Raw genomic sequence first — 22,408 nt, forward strand, 5'->3', positions numbered from 1 at the left:
ATACCTGTTCTGCCTTCGAGCAGTGCGGTCCTGGAGGAAGGGCACAGGGCTTAGTGCGACCTCTGGGCCTTATTCTGAAACTCACAGGGAGCCAGGACAGGGAGCCAGGACAGGGGTTATCTGCTCATGCATATACAGTATCATAAGTACAGATGGAGCACAAGGCGGGTCAGTAACTCAATGAAGCTGTGACAGAGCCCAGGACTTGAACCGGGAACCTCCAGATAACAAGCTTTAACCGATGAGCCACCAGAAATGCGGCCTGGCATGAACGCCAGTAGTTTCCTGGGCGAAGCGGGCGGACCCTGCAGGGAGGTGGTGTAATGGCAGCAGCAGGAGGAAGTTGGGGCAGTGAGGTCAGTGGGATCCGTGCGTCATGAAGGCCAGCCCAGCTCCTCTTCACCGCCAGCAGGACGCCTCTGCATCTCCTGCCCTGACTTCTTCCACGTGATGCCCAGCGCTGCTCTGCCTTGCTTTCCCCACAAGCTCAGCGTGAACGCTGGCTCCTGGTCCACAAGGCCAGAGCCTGAGAGCAAGTGCTTCTGTCTGTCAGGTCGAAAAAATCACGGCTGGACCTGCACCAGGCATGCTGGGAAACAATACTGACGCACCCCCAGGCTTCCGTACGAGTCGACCAGGGACGGCACTGTGGAGACCGCCTGCACGGTCCCGATAGGACTGACAGGAAACTGACTCATTCATTGGGCAAGTCGAAGACAGTTTGAATTTCAGAGGAAACGACACAGCGGCTGCAGCTGTTTCTGGAAATATTGCACCCAGAGAGTAAAAGAAACTGAATCTCATTTTTTTCAGGGTGTTTTAATTATAGATTTTTAAATTTTAGGTATAACATGGAAAACAGGGCAGGTTTCATGTAGGTGTGTCCTTCTTTGGAATTAATAGGCTGCGTTTTCAAAAAAAAGGGAAGAGCCTGGCATAGTGTTTGGGGGGGGATTGTTGATTGGTGACACTCCCCCCCACCACTCTCTGCTCAGACCAGCTCCCCTCGGAGTTCAAAGGGCAACTCAGAGTCTCTGCCAGCAGGGCGGTACTCTGTCACCGTGTCGTACGTTCTGATTGGCTCCTCCAGTTCGGCCAGCCCCCTCCCTCGTCTCTGATAGGCCCTCTGGTAAAAGAACAGGCAGTAGACAATGACATAGGCAGCAGTGCCGTCTGATCTTGTCAGAAGACCAGCGAGCCGAGTAAGTGAAGAAAGTAAAAAGTAAGCACTGTTGATGGACCAGAGGTGGGCAGCCCTCCCACTAGTCTACAACCTCCACACCAATGCTGCAGTATTTAAAGCTGTGGGTTAATTTCGATTTAATTATCTGTCTCCTCCTGTGATCTGCTGGGCAGTGGAGCCACTGGTGCACAATGGCCGCTGTCTGTATACTTATGGAATTGTTTGCGAAGAAGAGTACCATATAAATGCAAGGAGTCTCTATGATCACAGCTGAAACTCACCTGGGCGTCACTGTTCTGTGGCCCCAGGGGTCGGAATCTCTCCCCATGGCTCGGGTAATACAGCGAGGGTACCCCAACTTCTTCATACAGACCCCAGTCCCTCACATCCTCGTAATCATGGACAACCAGGCCTGGCCGGTACCCCAGGTCTGCTGGGCAAGAAACAAAACAGTTTAAAAATCAGATTCCATTTGAGGATCTCATCCTCATTCCCTCGGGAATGTTCTGCAACAACATGGCAGAGCAGTTTCAGACACCCACCACTCTTTGTGTAAAGAAGTGCTTCCCATTTCTTGGGCAGGCGTATGTGGGAGAAGAGGCTTTGTTTCAGTTAAAGACCTGCACAGACCAGCACACCGGTACTGGTGTGAGAGACCTCTAAGGAAATCCAGGTTGCTGTATAAGTGGTTGGAAGGTCCAGTAGGGGACACACAACAGGACAAATGGGACACTCTCTTACCCAGGATGCCGTGTGTATCCTCACTGCGCCCCTCGGAGCTCTCCGGGTGGGGGTACAGGGAGGGGCGGAAGTCACTGGCTGGGTAGTACTGGTGGGCGCTGTCCTGTGACCCGCACACAGCAGGCAGAGACAGAGACAAGGGCCACAGCGCCGATGTGAGAAGACAGAGGAGACGCTGGCCTTGTCTCTCTCTCTCTCTCACACCCTCCCTCCTTCTTCCTCTCGCCTGCTCCCTCCCTCTTTCAGACTGTGTCAGAGAGTCACTGCTGCTGGTCTTTCAGCCCTTCGCCACATCTGTCAGTCACCAGGCTCCCTCCCAGAGGACTGTTTCACGACTCCCTACTCCCCTCAGAGCGCAGGTACAGATTTCCCCATTTAAGAACAAACAGGTTCAAGTTTTCACTTATTCCACCAGCTATAACCTTGCTCCACAGACAATGTCCTTGTGTGTGTTGTACGTGTGTAATGATCATTTGTGTGCTTTCTGTATATTGTCTGCTCCTGTAAAACAAATCACCCTTAGGGATAATAAAGACTCCCTCTCTCTCCATTTCCTCTCTCCCTCGTTCCCCTGCCCTCTCTCTCACCCCGTCGTAGCTCTCGTAGAGGCTGCTGCCCGGCTCCGAGCCGCTGTCCAGCAGCAGCGTCCTGCGGGCGGCGCTGTTGATCTGCTCTCCTCCCTCGTAGCGGTTGGGCTCAGTCAGGGTCGACCTGCGCCGGGGGGAGAGGGTGGGGGGCAGCGAGAGCTCCTAATTTCACACACCAGCATCTGCAGAAATTGCTACTCCTCCCGCGTTGTGCATAAATGTCACCTCACACATAGAACTTTGGGATTTAAAACTATAATAATTTGCAGCTATAAAAAAATATAACACCAGAAATGGAAGCCATCAGCCTTGTTTAATGGCCTGAGTTATTGTTGCTGCAATTGCTAGATATGAAAACAGGAAAAGGAAAAGACCTCTTCTTTCAAATTTGTTTTTTTTAAATCTTAGACATACCTTAATTTACAAGTGCAATGCAGGACAGAGAAAGCCATTCGTTTTCTTGAGAAATGCACACTTCTGACCCCTTTGGCTCTTTTATCACTGTGTAGTGCCCACATTCAACATCTGACTTCTCACTGACAGCACTGCAGGACCACAGCAGAGTCTCCATCCACTGGAGGAGAGACACAGCTCTCACTGACAGCACTGCAGGACCACAGCAGAGTCTCCGTCCACTGGAGGAGAGACGCACCTCTCACTGACAGCACTGCAGGACCACAGCAGAGTCTCCATCCACTGGAGGAGAGACGCACCTCTCACTGACAGCACTGCAGGACCACAGCAGAGTCTCCATCCACTGGAGGAGAGACGCAGCTCTCACTGACAGCACTGCAGGACCACAGCAGAGTCTCCATCCACTGGAGGAGAGACGCAGCTCTCACTGACAGCACTTTAGGATCAGAGCAGCCTCCACTGGAGGACACACCCATGTTGAATATCATTCCATTTCACCTGATCTGAACGCGTCTAAACGTGTGCCATTGCTTGGAGAATCCCAGTTCCAGACCAGATGCACCTGAGCTCTAGTGTGCAACCAGCTCTCGGAAGTGACACCTTTCCTGGTTTATTGTTCCTCTGTACATTAGATCAAACAGAGAAACGAGACTCTGTGCATTTGTTTGCTGTCCTGTTTCATTAATCAGTATCACAGAGACTTCTAGAAAGGACCAATAGCCTAAGCCAGCCAGGGTTTCTCTATTGGACACAATGAAGCACTTTGCTCCCAGTCAATTACCACAGGAGCAATTAGGGCCTGTAAAAACGATTGAACAAAAGAATAAGTGGGGAGCTTCCTACACCTGATGAAAAATGCATGTCTTTTAGACCCTGTAACTTTATCACTTCGACAGACTGTATTAAAGCTTATGTTCACCTTATGGTAATACATGGAGGAAGAATAATTAAGCCACGAAGTTTTACTACTTAACAGTAAAGTTGAATTGGCTATTATGGCAGGAACATGCCTCCGGCCTGTCAGTTCTTCATTAGTTTCCTTTGATTCAATTAGACAAGGCTAATTGCAGAGAGGTGGTGGGGGGTAGGAGATGAGACGCAGCTGCATTATCCTGACACCAGTGGGAGCTGTTCTTCTCATTGATCAGCACTCTGTGACTTACAAGAGCTACAGAATACAGGAGGCCATTTAGCCTATTTGGTTGTTAGCAGCTAATTGATCTGTGGACTTCATCCAACCACTGGAGGCTAGTAATTAAACTGAGGATCTTATCCAGGTGTTCTTTTTAAAGATGCCAGGGTATGACCTTCATCCACAGGTTCCACAATCCCACCACCCTTGGTGTAAAGGAGTGCCCCCTTCAGCTTTCTCCGTTTGCATCATTTTCACGTGTGCCTGCTGGTGTGTGTTTCAGGAACCTGCTGGGTTGAGACTAAAGAGATCCAGTCCCTTCGGCCTGCCGGTGCAGCAGTCTGTGACTTCTCTGAGTTAACGGTCAACCTCTCTCGGCCTGCCAATGTGAGCTCCCATTCACTGTAGGCAAGGCGCGTCCTGCAGACTCTAAGTCTGGAACCAATTTAATATGAGCAGGTGATTTATCTTAAGCAATTGAGACTGGGGATGAAGGTTTGAAATCCTGGCTGGCACATTCCACTGTTCTGCTGCTCTGTCAGTGACCCCTTTGTTAAAGGGGTGAAACCAGCACTGCAGTTTTGACCCCTGGTCATCTGCCTTCCCGTCAAAGGGAGCACGAACTCCAGGACAGCTCGGTGCTGCCCCCTGCTGGTGACGTGTCCACATCCACACACCCAGAGACAGCTGCTTCGTTCTGTACTCACCCTTCGCCATCACTCCTCTTCCCTTCTGTACCTGCTGGGGGGACAGGGGGGATAAAAGTGGAAGATCGCCCCGGAGAAAGGCCGAGGGAAAGACAAGAGGAAAGAGAAAGAGAATGAAGGAACACAGCAGACAGGGGACATCGCTGATCTTGACAACGTTTGAACAAAATGGAACTAAAAGATCTGTCAGCTTAGAGATGATGCCTCTTGTAAAAGCAGACTGCATCCCACTCACAGAGGACAACACATAAAAGTTAACAACTCAGTAAACCAGCATCAGTGCAAGTGACCAGCAGCCTCTTGGATTGAATAAATACACCTGGCTCAGACGTCAACAGATGACCCTTAATTTTAAAAGATTTACAGTAAGGGGGGGCGGGGGGCAACAGTTTTGATTGTGTAACTATTTCAGTACTGACCTATAGAGACAGCTGCACTTTAACATGGTGGGCTTCATAAGAAAAACAGACCAACTCTGTGTGCCAGAAAATGAACGACATGACACCTGCTATCACACCATGCATCTTGGCGGTCTCTGGTTCGAGAGGTGAGTGGTGCAGGTGACCGTACCTGCTTGTCTCCGCCCGTTTTGCCATTTTCGGATTAGACAGCCCGCGAGGGCGGAGTTCAGCACCAGCAGCACACCACCCACCACCGCCAAGGTCACGACAAGGTAGAGGGGTTGCCCGGGGGCTTCTGGGAAACAGGAGGAATGAAATACTGAGTTGTATATATAGAAAGGGGCATGGTACAGTTGCATTAGGACAGGTCTCTATTTTGAAACACAAACACATAGGTGGTGCAGTGACGGTCTCACCTGTAGGCTGCGGATCCCTTGTCGGTGTTGTGGTAACTTCTGTTCTGGGCCTTTCTGCTGAGTGGAGGGGTAGGGGACAGGGGTGGCAGAATTGTCTCATTAGTAAAGAGCCACAGATCTACCCTGCCTGTCTCTTCAGTAAACAACCCTCAGTTCTTTAACACTCTGTTGCTTTTACCAGGCTTTATTAGGAAACTGCGATGGTCAGGATGCTCAGGAAGGGTTAAGTGGATAAACCACAGACCTTACTATGGACACCTTGTGCTGACACAGAACATCAGTGTTCAATACTTAAATTTTGGTCAGATTGTGCTCAGTTGTACTTTAAGTAGTCACTTGTAAATCAGCTGGCTCAAAGACCTGGAAAACAGCGGGATCCCTTACGATCAGGACTGATTGGGATGTCCTTTCCTTCGACTTGGGGAAAACAGGTCAATGGGGCCTTCAATTAACCCCATAGTTCACTGGGGAGGAAGGGGAATGGAGTCTCACACTGACCTTTAGTAGTGACATTGAGCACTGCGCCGCTGTCCGCGTACAGGCTCTCTCCCATGGCGTTGATGGCATTGACTGAGAAGTTGTAGGGGGTACTGGAGCGCAGGCCGGTGACAGTGAAGGAGGTGGCGTGCGGCGGGAAGACATCGATGTACAGGAAGCTGGTCGCCCCTTCCCAGCGATACCTGCGGCCAGGACAGGTGAGGAGAGCATGGCGTGACGCTCGCCACCACAGCGAGAGACGATCCTGCAGCTGACGCGCTGCTGCTAGAATCGCGGTGGATTGTCAGCACTGGATGAACATCCGAGTTGAATTTTTGGAATTCATGATGATTCCCATTCTTGGGAGTTTTTGCCTTTGATCTGCAGTATGTACCGTACTCACGATCTTCAGCTTCAGGCCTCAGGAGTCAGACACCTACTCACCTGACCCGGAATTTCTGCTCCAGCCCCCCGTCAAAGCCTTCGGTCCACTGCAGGGTGACGGAATTGTGGGTCACGCTGACGACCTTTAACCCTGAGGGCGGGTCGGGGCGGTCTGGAGAGGGGAGAGGGAGTAGATATCACCCCAAGTTCTGCTCGCTTAGGCGGAGGAGAGGTGGGAGGAAGACTAGGGGATGAAGACACTGGATCAGGGAGAGGGGAGCACTGCTCTGGGCTCTGGAGGGATAAGGGTTCGATACAGTAAAATGCCTCCTGTGAACTTGTGCTACTCAGACGCTTAGAGGTTCTTTAACCGAACGTCTCTTTACAAGAGATTCAGCTGCATGTAGTTTAGACCCCAATACCCTTTAATTACCAGGTCACAGGGCTCAAACCTGAGACGAAGGTGGTGAACAAACCAGGTCTGTGCTCCTGGCCCTGCAGGGCTGAGTGTGTCTGCACTAACACCGGCAGGAGGAGACCCTTCGGCCATCTTGACTGTTTGGTACATAGTAGCTTCATTATTAGCACCATAAAGACATGCATCCTGTTCTGGGTTTTGAACACCCTTCCCTGTAATTTCGACTTATGTTCTGTGATATTGAAGATTTGTATCAGGTCCCCTCGCAGTCTCCTCTGTTGAAGACCAGAAGGGTTCAGTTCCAGGGTTTATGGCCCCACTCAGCACTTAATGACTCAGATCAGCTCATCACTGGCTTCTACCAGCTCTGCAGGTGCTACTTTAAGGAGACCAAGAAAACCCGCAGACACACTGAGCAGTCTCTCTTGGCCAGGACTGGACAGCCCTGCAGACACACTGACCGGCCCTCCAGGACCAGGACTGGACAATTCTACAGACACACTGACTGACCCTCAAGGACCAGGACTGGACAGCCCTGCAGACACACTGACTGACCCTCCAGGACCAGGACTGGACAGTCCTGCAGACGCACTGACCGGCCCTCACGGACCAGGACTGGACAGCCCTGCAGACACACTGACCTGGTACCTCTGGTCGAGGACTGGACACCAGAACTTAAACAGTGGTCACACTGCGATACTGCTTCCAACTGTTTCTTATCATCAGTAACTCAAAATCTGTACAGAAACTGTAGAGGGGACATGGAATTTTTATATGCGAGACATTTTCTTTCTGCATGGAGATGATTTCAGGGCTGAAATATATCATTTATTATTGCCAGATTAATTATGAATTCTTGTGCGGCCGTAAAAAAGGAGAGTGCGCCAGGATATTGGACTGTATTTCACAGTTTTATGGTGAACATGAAAAGGCAGGGCTTCTTCCTGCTGTGGTGGGGGAGTTGCTCTCTCACCACGGTTCTGCAGAGAGGGAGGTGTGAATCTCCCAGCCTGAGCAGCAGCAGAGCCCCTCACTGCTCTCTGCTTCCTGCCTTTCTGTGAGCGGAGCTGGAGCTGCTCCCTTCGTCTTTAATGGAGCCTCTTCATTTGCTCTGGTTCTGACAGCTTCTAAATCCCACTTAAGAGAATCCTGACCTCTCTCTCCTCCACTGCCTGGGTTAGATAAATATGTATCCAAGACCTTCCTGCAGGTCTGGTTACCATTCTTCCTCTGCTGTGTGCTTTACTCATTACTTCACTGTTAGAAACTCCCTGTAAAGCCCTGAGTTTTTCCTTATTAACAGTTGGTGTTTTGCAGTCTCTCCCCCAGTATCCCCCTCTCACTGGTGCTGACGAGCTGGATGTCCAGCTGGTCCAGGCCCAGGGCGTTGCGGGCGCTGCAGGTGAAGATGGCGTAGTCCAGCGCGGCGCTCACGTTGACGACGGTCACTGTGCTGGTGTGGACGGCTCTGTCCCAGACAGTCTGCTCCGAGTACCTGAGGGTGAGGATGGGGCTCAGTGCGAGCTGTTAGGCTGTTATTAGGTGTTTCTCTCGAGGCGGAGGGAGTCCCCCGTGAATACGTTACTCTTTCAGGGTGTGGGGGACCCATGTGGGCAAGGGGGTATCGCCTTTGCCTTTTGGTCACTGTCGAGAAGAGGCAGGCTCTAGGGACGGCACCCCTACCCTGACTGCAGAATGGGTCCCCATCAATCACTGCACTGGGGCCCCAGCGCACTTGCACCCCCTGATCCCCGAGGAGGGTGGAGGGATAGGTGGGGAGGGAGAGAGGGAGACAGGGAGAGATGTGCCCCTTGTCAGGCTCAGTCATCAGACCTGGGGTTGTTGAAGTCCAGGGGCACTCCGTTTTTGGCCCAGCTGAACTGCACTCGCGGGACGCCCTCTGCCTGGCACACCACCTCCGCTGTGCTGCTGCCATCGCCCCGGCTGGCCACCTTGCTCCACTGCGCCCCCTTCTGGATCTCCGGTTTAACTGCGGGCAGGACCACAGGAAAGCTCACACTGAGGCAGAGTATGGGAGAGGATGAAGGCTTGGTTTTGGGGTCACAAGGAATCGGAGAAGCAACTTGAGTTTAGAAGATTCACAACCTAAACATGGTAAAATCCTGATTAAAATGTTAGAGGACAAAGTTAATTTTAAAAAACAACCTACTCTTGGGCTTTTCCCTTTAAGGTGAAAAATGTCCCATTTTAGAATGTAATGAACAGGACAACACACTTCCAAAAACACGTACAATTTTAGTTCTAGATTCCTGTAAAAAGAATCTGCAGAAGTCTGAGTCTGAGTTAGTTGTACTCACAGCGCACTACAAGTCGGACCTCCGCACTGGCAGGGGGCGCTATACCGTTGTCCACTGAGCACTGGTACCTCCCGCTGTCTGACTTCTTCGCCCCAGGGATGATCAGCCAGCCTGTTGCGCCCTCAGCCTTCTGCATTTCCGTGGTGAGCTCCCTCTCATCTTCCCCCTGCAGCACAGGGAAAAAAAGGAGCACGCAAATCAGTAAGAGCCACAGTCCACAGACGTGCTGGTGGGTTAATGGGCTCCTGGGAAAACTGGCCCTCCTGTGAGTGTGTTTCCTGTGATGGACTGGCATCCCACCCAGGGTGTGTGAGTGTGTCTGTCTGTGTGTGTCCTGTGATGGACTGGTGTCCTGTCCAAGGTGTACCCTGCCTTGTGCCCGTTGCTTTGTGGGATAGGCTCCAGCTCCTGACACTGAGCTAGAAGAAGTGGTTAGAAGATGGATGGGTGAAATTTTAAATTCTGCCCTTTCTTAAAGTGTCCAGGTGACCAGGCTGGTTTAAAGCCAGCGTAGAGTCCTGGTCCATGCAGCAGTCCCAGTATGAAGTGAGAGTCATGGGCGTTGATGCCTGGAGAGAGGAGTACACTCACTAGCCACTTCCAGGAGAACATGCCCGGAGTGACAGGGTTGGCGTCTGCGGTACAGGTAATCTCCGCGGTCCCGCCCAGGTCCACCTCTGTGGGGTCCAGCAGGCTCCTGACTGCAGGCGCATCTGTGTGCCGAAAGAGGAAACTACTGGGCGCTTGTGCAAAGATGGTGAGAGGAGTCACAGCTGATCAATGGATCTGCTGAGCTGCAGCAAACTGTCTCAGGTCTTCCCAATGCCCAGCTGTCTCCCCCTGGGGACAACCATTTTGGATCCTGCAATGATGACTGCAAGAACCAAAATGGCAGCCAGTTTTCACTTTGGTGCAGTGGGCATTTCTTAAATCCGTCTGGTTTTCGTAGTCCAGGTACCCTGTCCATCAGACCAGTCATAATTATTTTACAGCTGTCAGAAGCCGGATAGATTTTTTGTCAACTATAGCATTAGCAAAAGATCTAATTGAGCTAATTAATAATCCAATTAAGAATCCATTTAAGTAGATGGGAGCAGGGATGAAGATGGGTTTGAGTGGGAGGCCACTGCACAGTCTTTAGGATGGACAGACGATTCAGAATGGACAGTACTGGACAGTACTCACACTGGACGTCCAGAGTGACCTGGGTGTGGTTCTCCCCTTCAGCGTTCCTGCAGATGACCCGGTACTGCCCTGCATCAGCCCGCGTCACATTCCAGATCTCAAGGGTACCCCCTTCCTTCAGGTGGTACCTATAGGATCCTTCTGCATCCAAGGAAAAAACACGGAGATGGGCTGTAGACACGACAGATCCCGTCATCGACCTCCGGATTGAGTGTATTGCTTAAAGAACTAAATGGGTCAGATGTGCTTGTAAAACAGCACACAGACAACCAATTCATCAAAACGCAAGAGAATTTAAAACTGAGATCGTCTTGCAGTACACTTTCTGAATCTGTTTTGCTCTAGCACGGCGCTGTCAATGTGCTGTACAGTAAACCATGAGATGTGCTGCTAAATAATGCTGTCCACATCTGCGATGGCAGTGCACCTTCTGATTGGTCGGTTTTGTCCCCACCTTTTGCCAGGTGCTCTCCCCGATAGGTCCAGTTACAGGAGATGGCCTCGGGATTGGCTGAGACTCGTAGAGGGAGGAGGGCCACCCCCTTCTCTACGGCTTGGACCACTTTAGGCTGGTCTGGGGCAAACTCAGGGGGGTCTGTGACACACAGACACATGGAAACATCAACTGGATAGGTGGATGAATGGGCAGATGGAGGATTGGGTGGCTGGATGGATAGAGATGTTAGGTAGAGGATGGACTGACAGATGGATAGGTGATGGCTAGGCGGACGGATGATTGGATAGATGGCTTGAGGATGGGAAGGTGGATTGATGGCTGGATGGATAATGTCGGAAGAATGAGTAGAACATGCGTGGATGGGTAGACAGCTGAGGTTGGATGGATGAACAGAGGATGGATGAATAAATGGAGGAAGAGAGGAAGGGTGGAGGGATGGATGATTGGGTGGAAGGATGGGTGAATGGACTGATAGAGGCTGGGTGGAGGGATGGATGATTGGGTGGAAGGATGGGTGAATGGACTGATAGAGGCTGGGTAGAGGGATGAGTGGATGGATTGATAGAGGAAGGGTGGAGGGATGGCTTCACAGACAGCAGACAGATGGACTCACAGAGCACATTGAACCTGTAGAACGTGTTGACACCCTCAGACAGCACCTGGGTGTAGGCCTGGCAGGTCACCCGTTTCGTGTTGTGGAAGGACGACACGTTGACAGACAGCTGGCTCTTCACTGACATGCCCCCGTACTCTGATCGCTTCTGACCCAGATTGACCGCCCTCAGCCTGAGGCGGAGGGAGAGACAGGTGGAGAAAGGAGGCAGAAGAAGAGAAAAACAGGACAGGAACAGCAGAGAGAGTGTTGGGGAAGAGCAGGCATTTAAAAAGATACCAAGCGATTGACTGGCCAACAGATCGGACAGGAACCCAACCTTGTCCCTGTTCCCCTGTGACACGTTTAGACTTACTTCTGCCCGTTCATGACCCAGGAGATGTTAGTGACTGGGTTGCTGCTGCCCGTCACGCAGACCAGCGTCAACGTCTGGCCCCTCCTCACCTCCTTCAACCCTGCGGTGATCTTCACACTGATAGCCGCGACTGAGGACAGACAGGCGCACACCCGTTAAACCGCAAAGGCAAGAGCTGGTCAGAGGCACACACAGCCAGCATCCAACATAGTTCAAGTTAACACCGAGGTCAGAGGTCGGTTGTAGTATCCAAATGTCGTGCGAGTTGAAAAGTGAGTCGTTTAAGGTCAGCGTTAAGGTCAGAGGTCATGAACTGCACGTCAGTACTCGTGGAAGTGGGGACTACGATGGGGGCTGATCTTGGTGGTCAGTGTGAACGAGCGCGGCGAGCGGCTCACACTGCACATGCAGCTTGGTGCCTGCGGCCAGCGGGGGCGCCTTGGCCTCGTTGCTGGCGTTGCAGCTATAGGTGGCCTGGTTGTCGCTGGGCTCCAGCAGCAGGATCAGCTCCCGGGACACCACCTTCTCCGCCGTCACGGCCGCAGGCACGTCCCGCACCGGCTTGTTGTTCTGAAAGGACAGACCGAGGCGCGGATTCGCTGAGGGAGCCTCCTGCGGCAGCCCGCACAGCTCCAGGGGGTGCGAGCTGGCAAACACGCCTTCAGGAAGCTCATTTTCCGCCGAAAAAAAAGTCTCTGCAAAGCACTGATCCAGTCACCAGTGGAGTCAGATTCAATCTCCCCATGTCCTGCTTGCAGGGGGCGCTATAGTCAATCACAGCTTAATAATAAACAATTCTTGGAACAGCGACGCTCTGTTCCACAGTGACCACTATACTACTACTACTGATGATGATGACGACGACAACAGTGGCAGACCTTGAGCCAGGTGAGGCGGGCGAGTGGGTTGCCTCCACTGGAGTAGCACATCAGCCGGACGGTGGTGCCCGAGCGCAGCCGCTTCCCCTGGGGGGGGGCATCGATCCACACCTTCTGGGGGGGGTCTGAAACGGAAGGAGGGAGACTGAGGACAGAGAAGGAAATAACATCCCTGTATTGACACACACGACAAAACCACGTGATACCTCTGGTATTTAATAACTAAAAATACTGCAGCTACGTTTTTTAAATTAACACGTTCCAGACATATTGCGGTATTCAGAGTAGAGCAGTATACCAGAGAGGCTGGTGTCGTTTAGGGCCATCCTGAGGTCAAAGGTCATCAAGCTCAGAGGTCATGCAGGATGAAATTAAAATCAAATACCTCAAGGTCGGAGGTCAGAGGTAATCACTTAAAAAATATACATGCTGGTAGTGTTTCAGAGGCCCAAAGTCAGGGGTCAGGGTTGTGTACCTGCCGATGATGTCAAAGGGATGATGGGGCAAGGAGGTCAGGAGGTTAAAAGAACAGGTTCAAAGGTCAAGTACTGGGTCAGCCACTCACAGAACACGCGCAGCGGGGCGGAGTGGACCCGGGAAAATCGCACAGCCTCGTTGAAAGCCTCGCAGGTGAGCTGCAGCCCGTTCTCCTCCCGGGACACGGCGTAGGTCACGTTGGACATGGTCACCATCCCGCCATGTGCGCCCTGGACTCAGGACACAGGACACAGGACACGCGTGGAGTCAGGGGGGTGTGGTGTCACTGTGCTGAGAGAGAGGCTGTTGTGCTGGAAACATGCTTGTGAGAGAGCTCAGAGAGATCTTACATGCCCTTCAGCTCTTGTACTGCTGACCTCAGGCAGCAGCTACACTCTGAGTGGAGCTCCCCCACTCTGCCTCACCTCAGTGACGGTGACCCCCAGTGGATCTGCCTCACCTCAGTGACAGTGACCCCCAGTGGATCTGCCTCACCTCAGTGATGGAGACCCCAGTGGATCTGCCTCACCTCAGTGACGGTGTCCTCAGTGGAGTTCAGCTCCCGAGAGCCCAGCCACCAGCGGATGTGGACAGGTGGGTTGGAAGAGCTGGTGTAGCAGCTCAGACTGATGTTCTTCCTCTCGGGGGCGCTGAAGGAGCCCAGCACCTTCACTTGTGATGGCAGGACTGGGGGAGACACAGACACACACAGACACTCGGCTTTTAGACCTGTTTAGAATTCCTTCTGTGAAGAAAGTGAGAGTGTTCTGATGGGGATCCTCACACTGCCTGCCTGCTTGTAACCTTTCCCCGCGGGCCGACGCATAAAAGAAAACGAGTGATTTAATAACAGAAATAAAATTCTCGTACCTGTTACCGGCGGTTTCACGTCCCACAGGATTTACGGCAGCAGCAGTCCCCAGCAGGGAAGGCAAAATAAAAGCAATTAGATTTAAAAAAAGAATTAGATGTTGGGTTGGGTTTTTAAGGCCACAGCTAAGTTTCACCCGTCTACACTATAGGCCAAAACCGCACTCAGGGCTCAAAGGGTCAGAGATCTAGTCTGAGAAGCAGGAAGCGGCCTGCTACCGACCTGCCTCACCATCACCCCTCTGTGGTCTGTAGGGGAAGTGTTCTCCCCCATCCAGTAAAAATACTAGTAGCTACCCATTTACCCAGAAATCCTGACATTTGCCTAAATAATCATTTTTAGGAAATTATTTTTGGTATTTCATACTTTGTTGGTCACTTGTGTGGGATGAAGGGCTGTTTTGTCATGTATGTACAGGAGCACTATGCCTGACCCCTGTGGGTGATAACAAGGGGGAGGAGCTTCCAAGTTAAGAGGTCGACTCCAAGGAGATGAGTTCAATACCAGAGCTCAAAGATGTCAAACTATTTGCTTGAGTCAAGATGCATGAATGAAGCCTGCCCCTAAATTTACTCCTTGGCCTGTGTCTGGAATTATTGTTACTCCTGGTCAAACAGGCCCAGTGACACATATCTGAAGTTTTATCGTTGTTACGGCCCTGTCCTGTACGAGCAGCAGTGAGTGTTAGTGCAGGACGGGCTCCTCACAGACGACACGCAGCCTGATGGTGTGTCGCAGGGGCACAGGGGTCACCGGGTTGGTGCTCTCGCAGGTCAGCTGCGCCATGTTGTCCTCAGGGCCGACCTTCAGGGACAGCGGGCTGCTGGCCCTCCTGGACACCGAGTCCACTTCCCAGCTGGAGGACAGCACTTCCTCGTTCTGAGCACGGACAGAGACGGGGAGAGTGGGAAAGAGTCTGAGTCAGACAACACTCGTGTCATCCCAGCTCCTGATGAACTGACCACAGAAACTGAAAGACACAGGTAGACCTGACTGTCCAGAGAGGACAGGCTCAGTGGCCACAGCCTGGACACAGGCAGACCTGGCTGTCCAGAGAGGACAGGCCCAGTGACCACAGCCTGGACACGGGCAGACCTGGCTGCCCAGAGAGGACAGGCTCTCTCAGAAACTGGACTAGAGGGAGCGAGAGTGAGAGTGAGAAAGAGCAGACAGCAGCAGGGGGAGAGAGACACAGAGAAGAGAGAAGGAGAGTGAGGGTCCCTCTGTACTGACCTTGGTCCACTGCAGAGTAGCCAGGGGGTTACCCCCCCCAGACGTGCAGACCAGCTTGAGTGTGTCCCCCTCCTTCACCTCCTCGCTGTCCAGTCCCTCTATCACCGGGGGCTGGGGGGGGACTGAGAGAGGGGGGAGAGTGACCGCCTGGCGCTGACGATGTGTGCAGGTCAGTGTTACTCACAGACACAGCCCAGCCTTCACCCGTGATCTAGCCTTAAAACAGGACGCTAACTGTCACCCCAGCCCTACAAACTAAACACTGAACCTCAGCTTTGACCCTAACCCGGACTCGAACCTTGAGCCCTCATCTCATACCCTAACCTCTAGGGTTAGGAGAACCTTAGAACAGGAGGCCCTCCCTCCATACAAAAATGGTGGTGAGTGTCAGGAGCAGGGTTAAGCAGTGTTGATGCTACCATTTTGATACCCACCCCAGAATCATGATAAAACCAGCTCCTTAACTGTGATATTGATCATCTTGCTTACCCATTAAATAATTAAGGAGCTGAAAGTTCAATACATTTTGGAGTGGACTGAAAGAGCAAGAGTTTGACTAACCCTGGTTTAACCTGAAAAATCTGTCCACAGACCTCGAACCCCTGCCAAATTCTGTACCAGGAGAAGCAGAGCTGGGAACTGCGGAGCCAAAGCCGTGAGACAAACGGAGGGTGACCAGGCGGCCACTGACAGGAGGGACTCACACAGCACGGTCATGATGAAGCTGGTTTCCCGTGCCCGGGGCAGGGCCGGACTCGACGCCCGGCACACCAGCCGCTGCCGGTGGTCAGTGCTCTGCGCCGTCACCCTGCGGCGGCACAAGAAATGAGACATGTCCAACATCTGCGAGATTCCCCAGGACCTGCCGCTGTACAAGTCCGTTCCATCACATTGGAGAACACCGGTCCTGCCAGTACTTAATTGACACAATTATCCTCGGTGATTTAATTGGCTCTTAATGAATGGCATGCAGCTGAAATTTAAAAAAAAACTTCTAGATAGAAGGGCCTGGTTCATAAATTTCTCTTTCTCAAACTTAATTTCAGACTCTTGTGGGAGGAAATTCTGTCCTATCCTGCCGACTGCTGTTGTCCAGTCCTGTCCCAGAGGTTATCTTTGTGCAGCTGAGCTGGTCGCGTGCTGATTGTGGTTGTTAAGAGCTGAGTAGGAATGAGAATGTGCTGACAGAACAGCACTCCAGCACCAGGGACAGAGACCCCTGCAGTTCAGTCTGATATTCAAGGTCATCTGTTTCACTGCTCCCCAGCTAGATACTGCACTCACTTAACGACAGCCTCTGTGTCGGACAGCTTGTCCTGAGACCCAGGCGTGGAGCTCGACTCAGTCAGAGGCTGCTCGACCCCACCTGTCGAGAGAGGAGGGAGGGAGCTGTGTAGGAGCAGATACACGCAGGGGTGCTGTCTCTTCAGTCTCCAGGCTGCAATCTCACTCCTGTACCAAGACTGCTGGGCTTTCCTGCTCTCCATCAGCTTAATGACAAACAGCATGACTAAAGACTACTATTCCTGGGTTTGGAATGGGCACATATTTTTACCTACTTTTCTGCACACATTTATTTACCCCTTTATGTGTGCCATGTCACTTCCTGATGTAATCTTGGCAAAATACGATAAACTTGGCCACGGCAACTGTGCCACCTATTTGGGGTTTGAACTCGCAACCCTCTGATCATGGGTGGGGAGGTCTAACCACTGTGTGAACCTGGTCCCCAGTGGCCACAGGCCCATTAGCTACACCCCCATCCCATTCCACCCCAATTCTTCCCCACCCTGGGTTCCTACTTTTGATGAAGGCGATCTCGACAGCGGGCTTGGCGTCAGACGCCCGACAGGTCACAGTGTACTCTTCCCCTGCCACCCAGGGCACGTCCAGGAGAGCCGCGGTCTCGCTGATGACAAGCTCCACCGGGGGAACTAGGGGCACAATGGAGAGAGGTGCCACCATCAGCCTCTAAGAGCAGAACAACAGTTACAAACAAGATGGGGCATTCGACCCACCCAGCCCGTTCATTCTATGAATGATCCCAGGATCTCATCCAGCTGTTTGGTGAAAGAAGGCAGGGTTGTGAGCTTTGTACAGCACAGTGGGGTGGCTTGTTCCACACCCCTACAACCCTCTGAGTAAAGACCTGCCTGCTGTACTCAGTTCTGCATGGATCTCCTTGTATTTCCCAGTTGAGTCCTCTGGGTCATGTTGCACTGTTGTACTGAAGACTTCAACTGCGCTGACGTGATTAGTGTCCTTGAGAATTGTGAATACCTGATTTAGGTTTCATTATATTCTTCTCTGTTCAAGACTAAAAGTTTTCAGTTTCTTCAGCCGGCCAGTCTAGGACACTCCCTTCTGCCCCATAAGGTTCTCTTGCTACATCCCAAAGCTCTGGAATTGTAGTCCCAAGGAGATTTTAGACTTTTTAAAGGCCCTACATGAAACAAAGAATTGGGGTGTGATGTTCCTACTTCACCACCAGAGGGCGGTGAAGGACTGAGGAGTACTAGAGGACACAGGAATTCTGTCTTCTGCGCAGTGACTGATCGGCAGTGACACTCTGTCATTAAGCATGATCTGCAGGAAACAAATCAGCTGTTCTGGACTACAAGATGTGTCCTGTCCAATCAGGTGAGCCTTAAAAAATGATGCACGAGATATCTAGAACACTTCTTGCTTTGGAGTATATATGCCGTGTGACCAGTAGAAATTGTGAGACTATTATTTTCTAAGCCTCCATTAGCTAAAGTTATCTCTCCCTATGAACCTACCAACAGGGAAGTGTCTTTTTGCTCTTGACAGTGACACCCAACATTACAATATAGTCACTACGTAGCCTCCAGCAGATAGAAGTGTCCACTTGTGCCCACAGATACTCTGCACCAGTGCATCAACAAAGGCATCTGTACCAGGTTCTCTATATTCCACAAGGTCCAAACTATACTGGGACCTGCTGTGTTTGTGTCTCTTCCTCACTGTGCATGGTGTTGTGTCACATCACATATTATATCTGTCATAAAGTAGCTAACTAGTACTGTAATATATCACTGTGGGTTTCACTTAAACACCATTCTTTAGTTTTAAGAACAAATCAAGTGAAGGGCAGTGGTCATTTTTAAAAGACAGGAAACCAGCCCTGTACAAGCCTATTACACTGCTGTATCAGCCTCAGCTGTGATTTCACCTCACTCCTCCGCACTGTTCTCACTGCTGGTGTGGATTTCTGGTCACAGTGGGATCTGTCTCGGGACTCTGCAGCCACCCTTCATCAGCTGTGCCTTCCTCTGCCTCAGCACTCCCCGATCTCCGAGAGACGGCAGTTTCTGAACAGCAAGACATTCGGGAAGGAGACTGCGGGTCCTTTAACTGCAGCCCTTTCACTCTCCGCATGTCCGTGGCCCTGGAGGTGTGTGTGTGTGAGTGTGCGCTCTCCCTGCGATAGGTGAGGAGTGACTGAGCTGCACCTGAGCCTCCTGCATCTCTCTTTCACACTCACACACACACACACACACACACACAGAGAGCAATACAGCGCAGAGACGCACCCTAAGTTACGGAGGTGCTCTGTCTTTTTCACATGCAGGCACACAGACACAGACCAGGCAGAGCAGCAGGCTGGCGTCAGACCGCAGTCACACCGACAGACAGCTCGGGCAGAGGACAGACAGCACACACACACTCACACGCACACACAGCGGGGCTCAGGTGGGCTCAGTCGGGCCCACGGTGATGTCTGCAGAGCGCCAGCTCTTCCCCTCTCATCTCCGCTCCGCTGGGCCTCGGAGAGGGGGAGGTGAGCAGGTGTCTGAGGAGGAGAGAGACGGCAGTGTCCCTGGGCTCGCTGGCTGGCCTCGTTACCATCCCCCCAGAGCTCAGCTCCTCTGCCTCCCCGACCAGAGAGCAGCCAGCCTGCCGTGGCGACAGAAACAAACTCGGGCCTTTAAATAAAACAGCCAACAGCTCAACGCAGCAGGAGCAAGTTCACTAATGGAACCTGTGCACCGCTGCCCTCACTTCCTCTTGATGGCCACTAGGTGGAGCCCCCGAGCAGCTGGTGTGGCTCAGGGCAGATGGTGTCTTTGGGATCACTTTGCTTTTGCAGAAAGAGTATTTTGCAGGAGCTGTGTAAACCACTCTTACACTCTTATTCCAATTCTGAATGGTAAATGTGGAAAAGCAACAGGACAGCAGTGTTACAGCCTGATAGCCTGATCTCATCAGACTTCAGAAACTCAGCAGGGCTGGGCTTGGCCAGTACTGCTCTGCGAGACCAGATTACTGATTGCACCTGTAGGTGGCGCTCTCACTCCTCAACAGAATGTCCAAACCAGTGTCCCAGGATGGTGAACGAGACACTGTCCTGTGTCCCAGTGGTTAAATCCAGTGTGCTGGTTCAATTCCACTGTAAGCTGTACAGAGTGGCCTCAGAAATGTTCCTGCTTAATCTACCTGGTGCTGCAGTCTGTGTCCTCCCCCTGATCTGTGTGCAGTGGGGCCGCTGTCTCTCTCCCAGGTGGGGCTGCACTTCTGTAGGGGGTGAACTGATCTCCCCACCTATATGAAAAGCACTTTGGTGCGCAAATAAAAGGCGCTATATTAAGGAAGTTATTATCCGAGTAACAAAGCCATGGGATGTGGCCCAGTTTCCCAGACTGGCAGGATTAAATGAGCTCAGTCATGGGACTGAGACCAGCAGGCCCTTCTTTCCACCGGCCCTGTGGCTGAAGCCGATCGGGGTGCAGCTGGGAGAGATCCTGGGATCAGTGAACTACTGACAGACAGACGGGACAGGCGGACCAAGTGGCCCTGCTGCTTTTAACCATTCCTATGGTCTTTTACCAATAATAACCAGTGTAGTCAATTGGTAGGCATGTTATAGAGAGGTTTCACCCTGAGCTCACTGGGCTTTACTGCACTGTACTGTGCTTTTACTCTGATCTCACTGGGCTTTTCTGCTCAGTACTGTGCTGTTACCCTGAGCTCACTGGGCTTTACTGCTCTGTACTGTGCTGTTACCCTGATCTCACTGGGCTTTACTGCTCTGCACTGTGTTTTTACCACACTAAGTGTATGGCTGCCGCTCTGGTCAGGGAGTGGCAGGAGCTGTGTGAGAGCGTGTGTCCCGCACACACACGCCGCCACAGGCTGCCGCCCCTCTCCCACACAGGCCCATGCCAGGACGGCCCTGCTGGGGCACGTGGGAACCCGCCTGCTGACGCTACAGGTGCTCCGCAGGCCTGAGGTCCCGCCCCCCCTCCTCTTCCTCCCTCCCGCTCCGGGGACGTCAGGAAAACCTGCTCCATTCCCAGGCTCCCAGCGGGGGGGCTAGCCTGGTCTCCACGGCAACCCCAGGCGCCGGGAAGGAGCAGGAGAGTTCCCAGTCCAGAGACAGAAAGGGGACTGGTCACGCTCGGGCTGGGGCTGGCCTGCTGCCTCACAGCCGCTCAGACACAGGTGGCCTCTCTCCCACCACTGGGGAGAGTGAGGAGGGAGGAAGAGGAGGAGAGGGAGGGAGCAGATGAAGGGGCGGAAGGGGGAAAGATAAAGAGATGGAGGAGAGGGGGAAAGAGAGAAGCGGGCCAGGGAGATGGGGAGCCTTCAGGAAAACACGCAGCTGCTTCCAACACGGCAGCAACAGTAGCAGCCATTGTGTAGAGCCTGATGCAGATGCTCAGGAAGGAGGCAGAAACACTGCAGGGAAGCTGGACAGTCCCAGTGACCCTGTGGAAGGGGGCTGGTTGTAAAGAGAGGAGATCTACTGCAACATGTGTTGACCTGGGTTAGAAATGACCAGAGCAGGGATAATTCTGAGCTGGGAGATCAATGCTGCAAGGCCTCTGCATTATTGATTTGGAGTTCTGCAGACTGAGGTGTTACCAATATCGTTCTCTCCCCTCCCACCCCCCAGAGGACGAGACGGTTGGTTGGACTCACTCAGCACTGTGACCCACACAGTGTGGGAGACGATGGGGCCGCTGCTCTCGGTCCGGCCCACTTGGCACTCGTAGGGGGAGTCGTCTTCCAGAGACGCCTGCTCGATCTGCAGGTGGTACTGTCCTGTAAGGCAGAGAGGACGACAGAGTAGAGTTTATACGGTTTCAGATTTTTTTTTCAATTGCATTGTATGAAAGAGACCAGATGACCAGTGGTTCAGGTCCAGTCCTGTTAGACTAAGAGGATGGCTGGTGGAGGAAACAGCTGCCAAGTTCAGTTGTTCGTTCTTCTACATCCCTATGAGCGAGACAGCACTGTCACCGTGAAGACTCACCCCTCCTCGGGTCACCAGTCATGCTGTAGCGTGGGAACCCGGGGAGGCTGCGATTGGGCCCCAGCAGGAGCCCGTCCTTCACCCACTGCACGGCCCCCGCGGGCCCAGCCACCTCGCAGAGCACCACCGCCCTCTCCCCGGCCTGCACCGTCACGTTGTCCGGCTGGACACGGATCACCTGCTGCTGCAGCCGGACACCTGGCGGGTCAGATAGGGCACAGTCAGGGACTGCAGGGGGACAGCTGGTCCAGTGGTTCAGGTCCAGTCCTGTTACACCAGGAGGACAGCTGGTCCAGTGGTTCAGGTCCAGTCCTGTTACACCAGGAGGACAGCTGGTCCAGTGGTTCAGGTCCAGTCTTGTCAGTCCAGCACTTATTAAAACCAGGACATTCTCAATTCAACCCTGCAGCTCTGCTTCTGAATTACTATGCAGTATTAAATAACCAGCTCTTCTCACTGCCTTACTGCTTTGAGTTCTGCTGTCTTTCAAGATGTCTCTTCCCATGGACCAATCTTCGTCTTTATGGTTCAAACCCTGTCTGCAAAGCCAGTCTCCCTGGCCTACCCCAGCCCACCGGTGGGACGATTTGCACAGGCCCACGGGCCACTTACAGCGCAGGAGAGCGAGCAGGAGCAGACCGCAGGAGAGCACCCCCAGACCCTTCCACCACGCCATCCCACTGTCCTCCTCTCTCGCGTGAGGCAATCCAGTGATCTGCAAGGTCCATACAGTACATGCTTTGTCATGGGAGGCGACGCAATTTCACAGACCGGAGCTGACTGTGCCAGAGTGCATTCATATCTAACAAGGGGAGGCAGTTCCTGTTACCCCGGGTGAGATCCTGGGATCAAGCAGGTACTAGCTACCAGACAGGGTCTTGTCT

General features: G+C 52.5%; 1 protein-coding gene across 1 annotated transcript; it reads right to left on the bottom strand.

Annotated features, from left to right (window-relative positions):
- Positions 1-812: 812 nt before the first annotated feature.
- Positions 813-22,200, bottom strand: nphs1 (NPHS1 adhesion molecule, nephrin). Its single transcript, XM_088905572.1, has 29 exons — positions 22,137-22,200; positions 21,525-21,722; positions 21,191-21,313; positions 17,050-17,181; positions 16,532-16,613; positions 15,952-16,055; positions 15,248-15,369; positions 14,722-14,893; positions 13,673-13,830; positions 13,232-13,373; positions 12,667-12,791; positions 12,187-12,358; positions 11,789-11,918; positions 11,434-11,606; positions 10,818-10,958; positions 10,364-10,504; positions 9,770-9,891; positions 9,179-9,344; positions 8,694-8,850; positions 8,204-8,355; positions 6,503-6,614; positions 6,080-6,261; positions 5,582-5,635; positions 5,335-5,460; positions 4,765-4,798; positions 2,512-2,635; positions 1,925-2,027; positions 1,465-1,613; positions 813-1,126 (listed from the first exon to the last, which is right to left on the bottom strand). The coding sequence occupies exons 1-29, from the start codon at positions 22,198-22,200 to the stop codon at positions 992-994; spliced, it is 3,795 nt and encodes a 1,264-aa protein (XP_088761698.1). The 3' UTR covers positions 813-991.
- Between the last annotated feature and the right edge of the window lie 208 nt (positions 22,201-22,408).

This window comes from Atractosteus spatula, chromosome 25, assembly GCF_055471065.1.
Source record: "Atractosteus spatula isolate fAtrSpa1 chromosome 25, fAtrSpa1.hap1, whole genome shotgun sequence".
Taxonomy (NCBI): Eukaryota; Metazoa; Chordata; class Actinopteri; order Semionotiformes; family Lepisosteidae; genus Atractosteus; species Atractosteus spatula.

Excerpts from the sequence above, each read along its gene's own strand:
- nphs1 (XM_088905572.1), bottom strand. The coding sequence starts at position 22,200 with ATGGCGTGGTGGAAGGGTCTGGGGGTGCTCTCCTGCGGTCTGCTCCTG. Across the intron at positions 16,056-16,531 it reads GACACAGAGGCTGTCGTTAA|GGTGACGGCGCAGAGCACTG; the intron begins GTGAGTGCAGTA and ends GTGCCGCCGCAG. Across the intron at positions 10,505-10,817 it reads GGGAGAGCACCTGGCAAAAG|AAGGATCCTATAGGTACCAC; the intron begins GTGGGGACAAAA and ends CCTTGGATGCAG.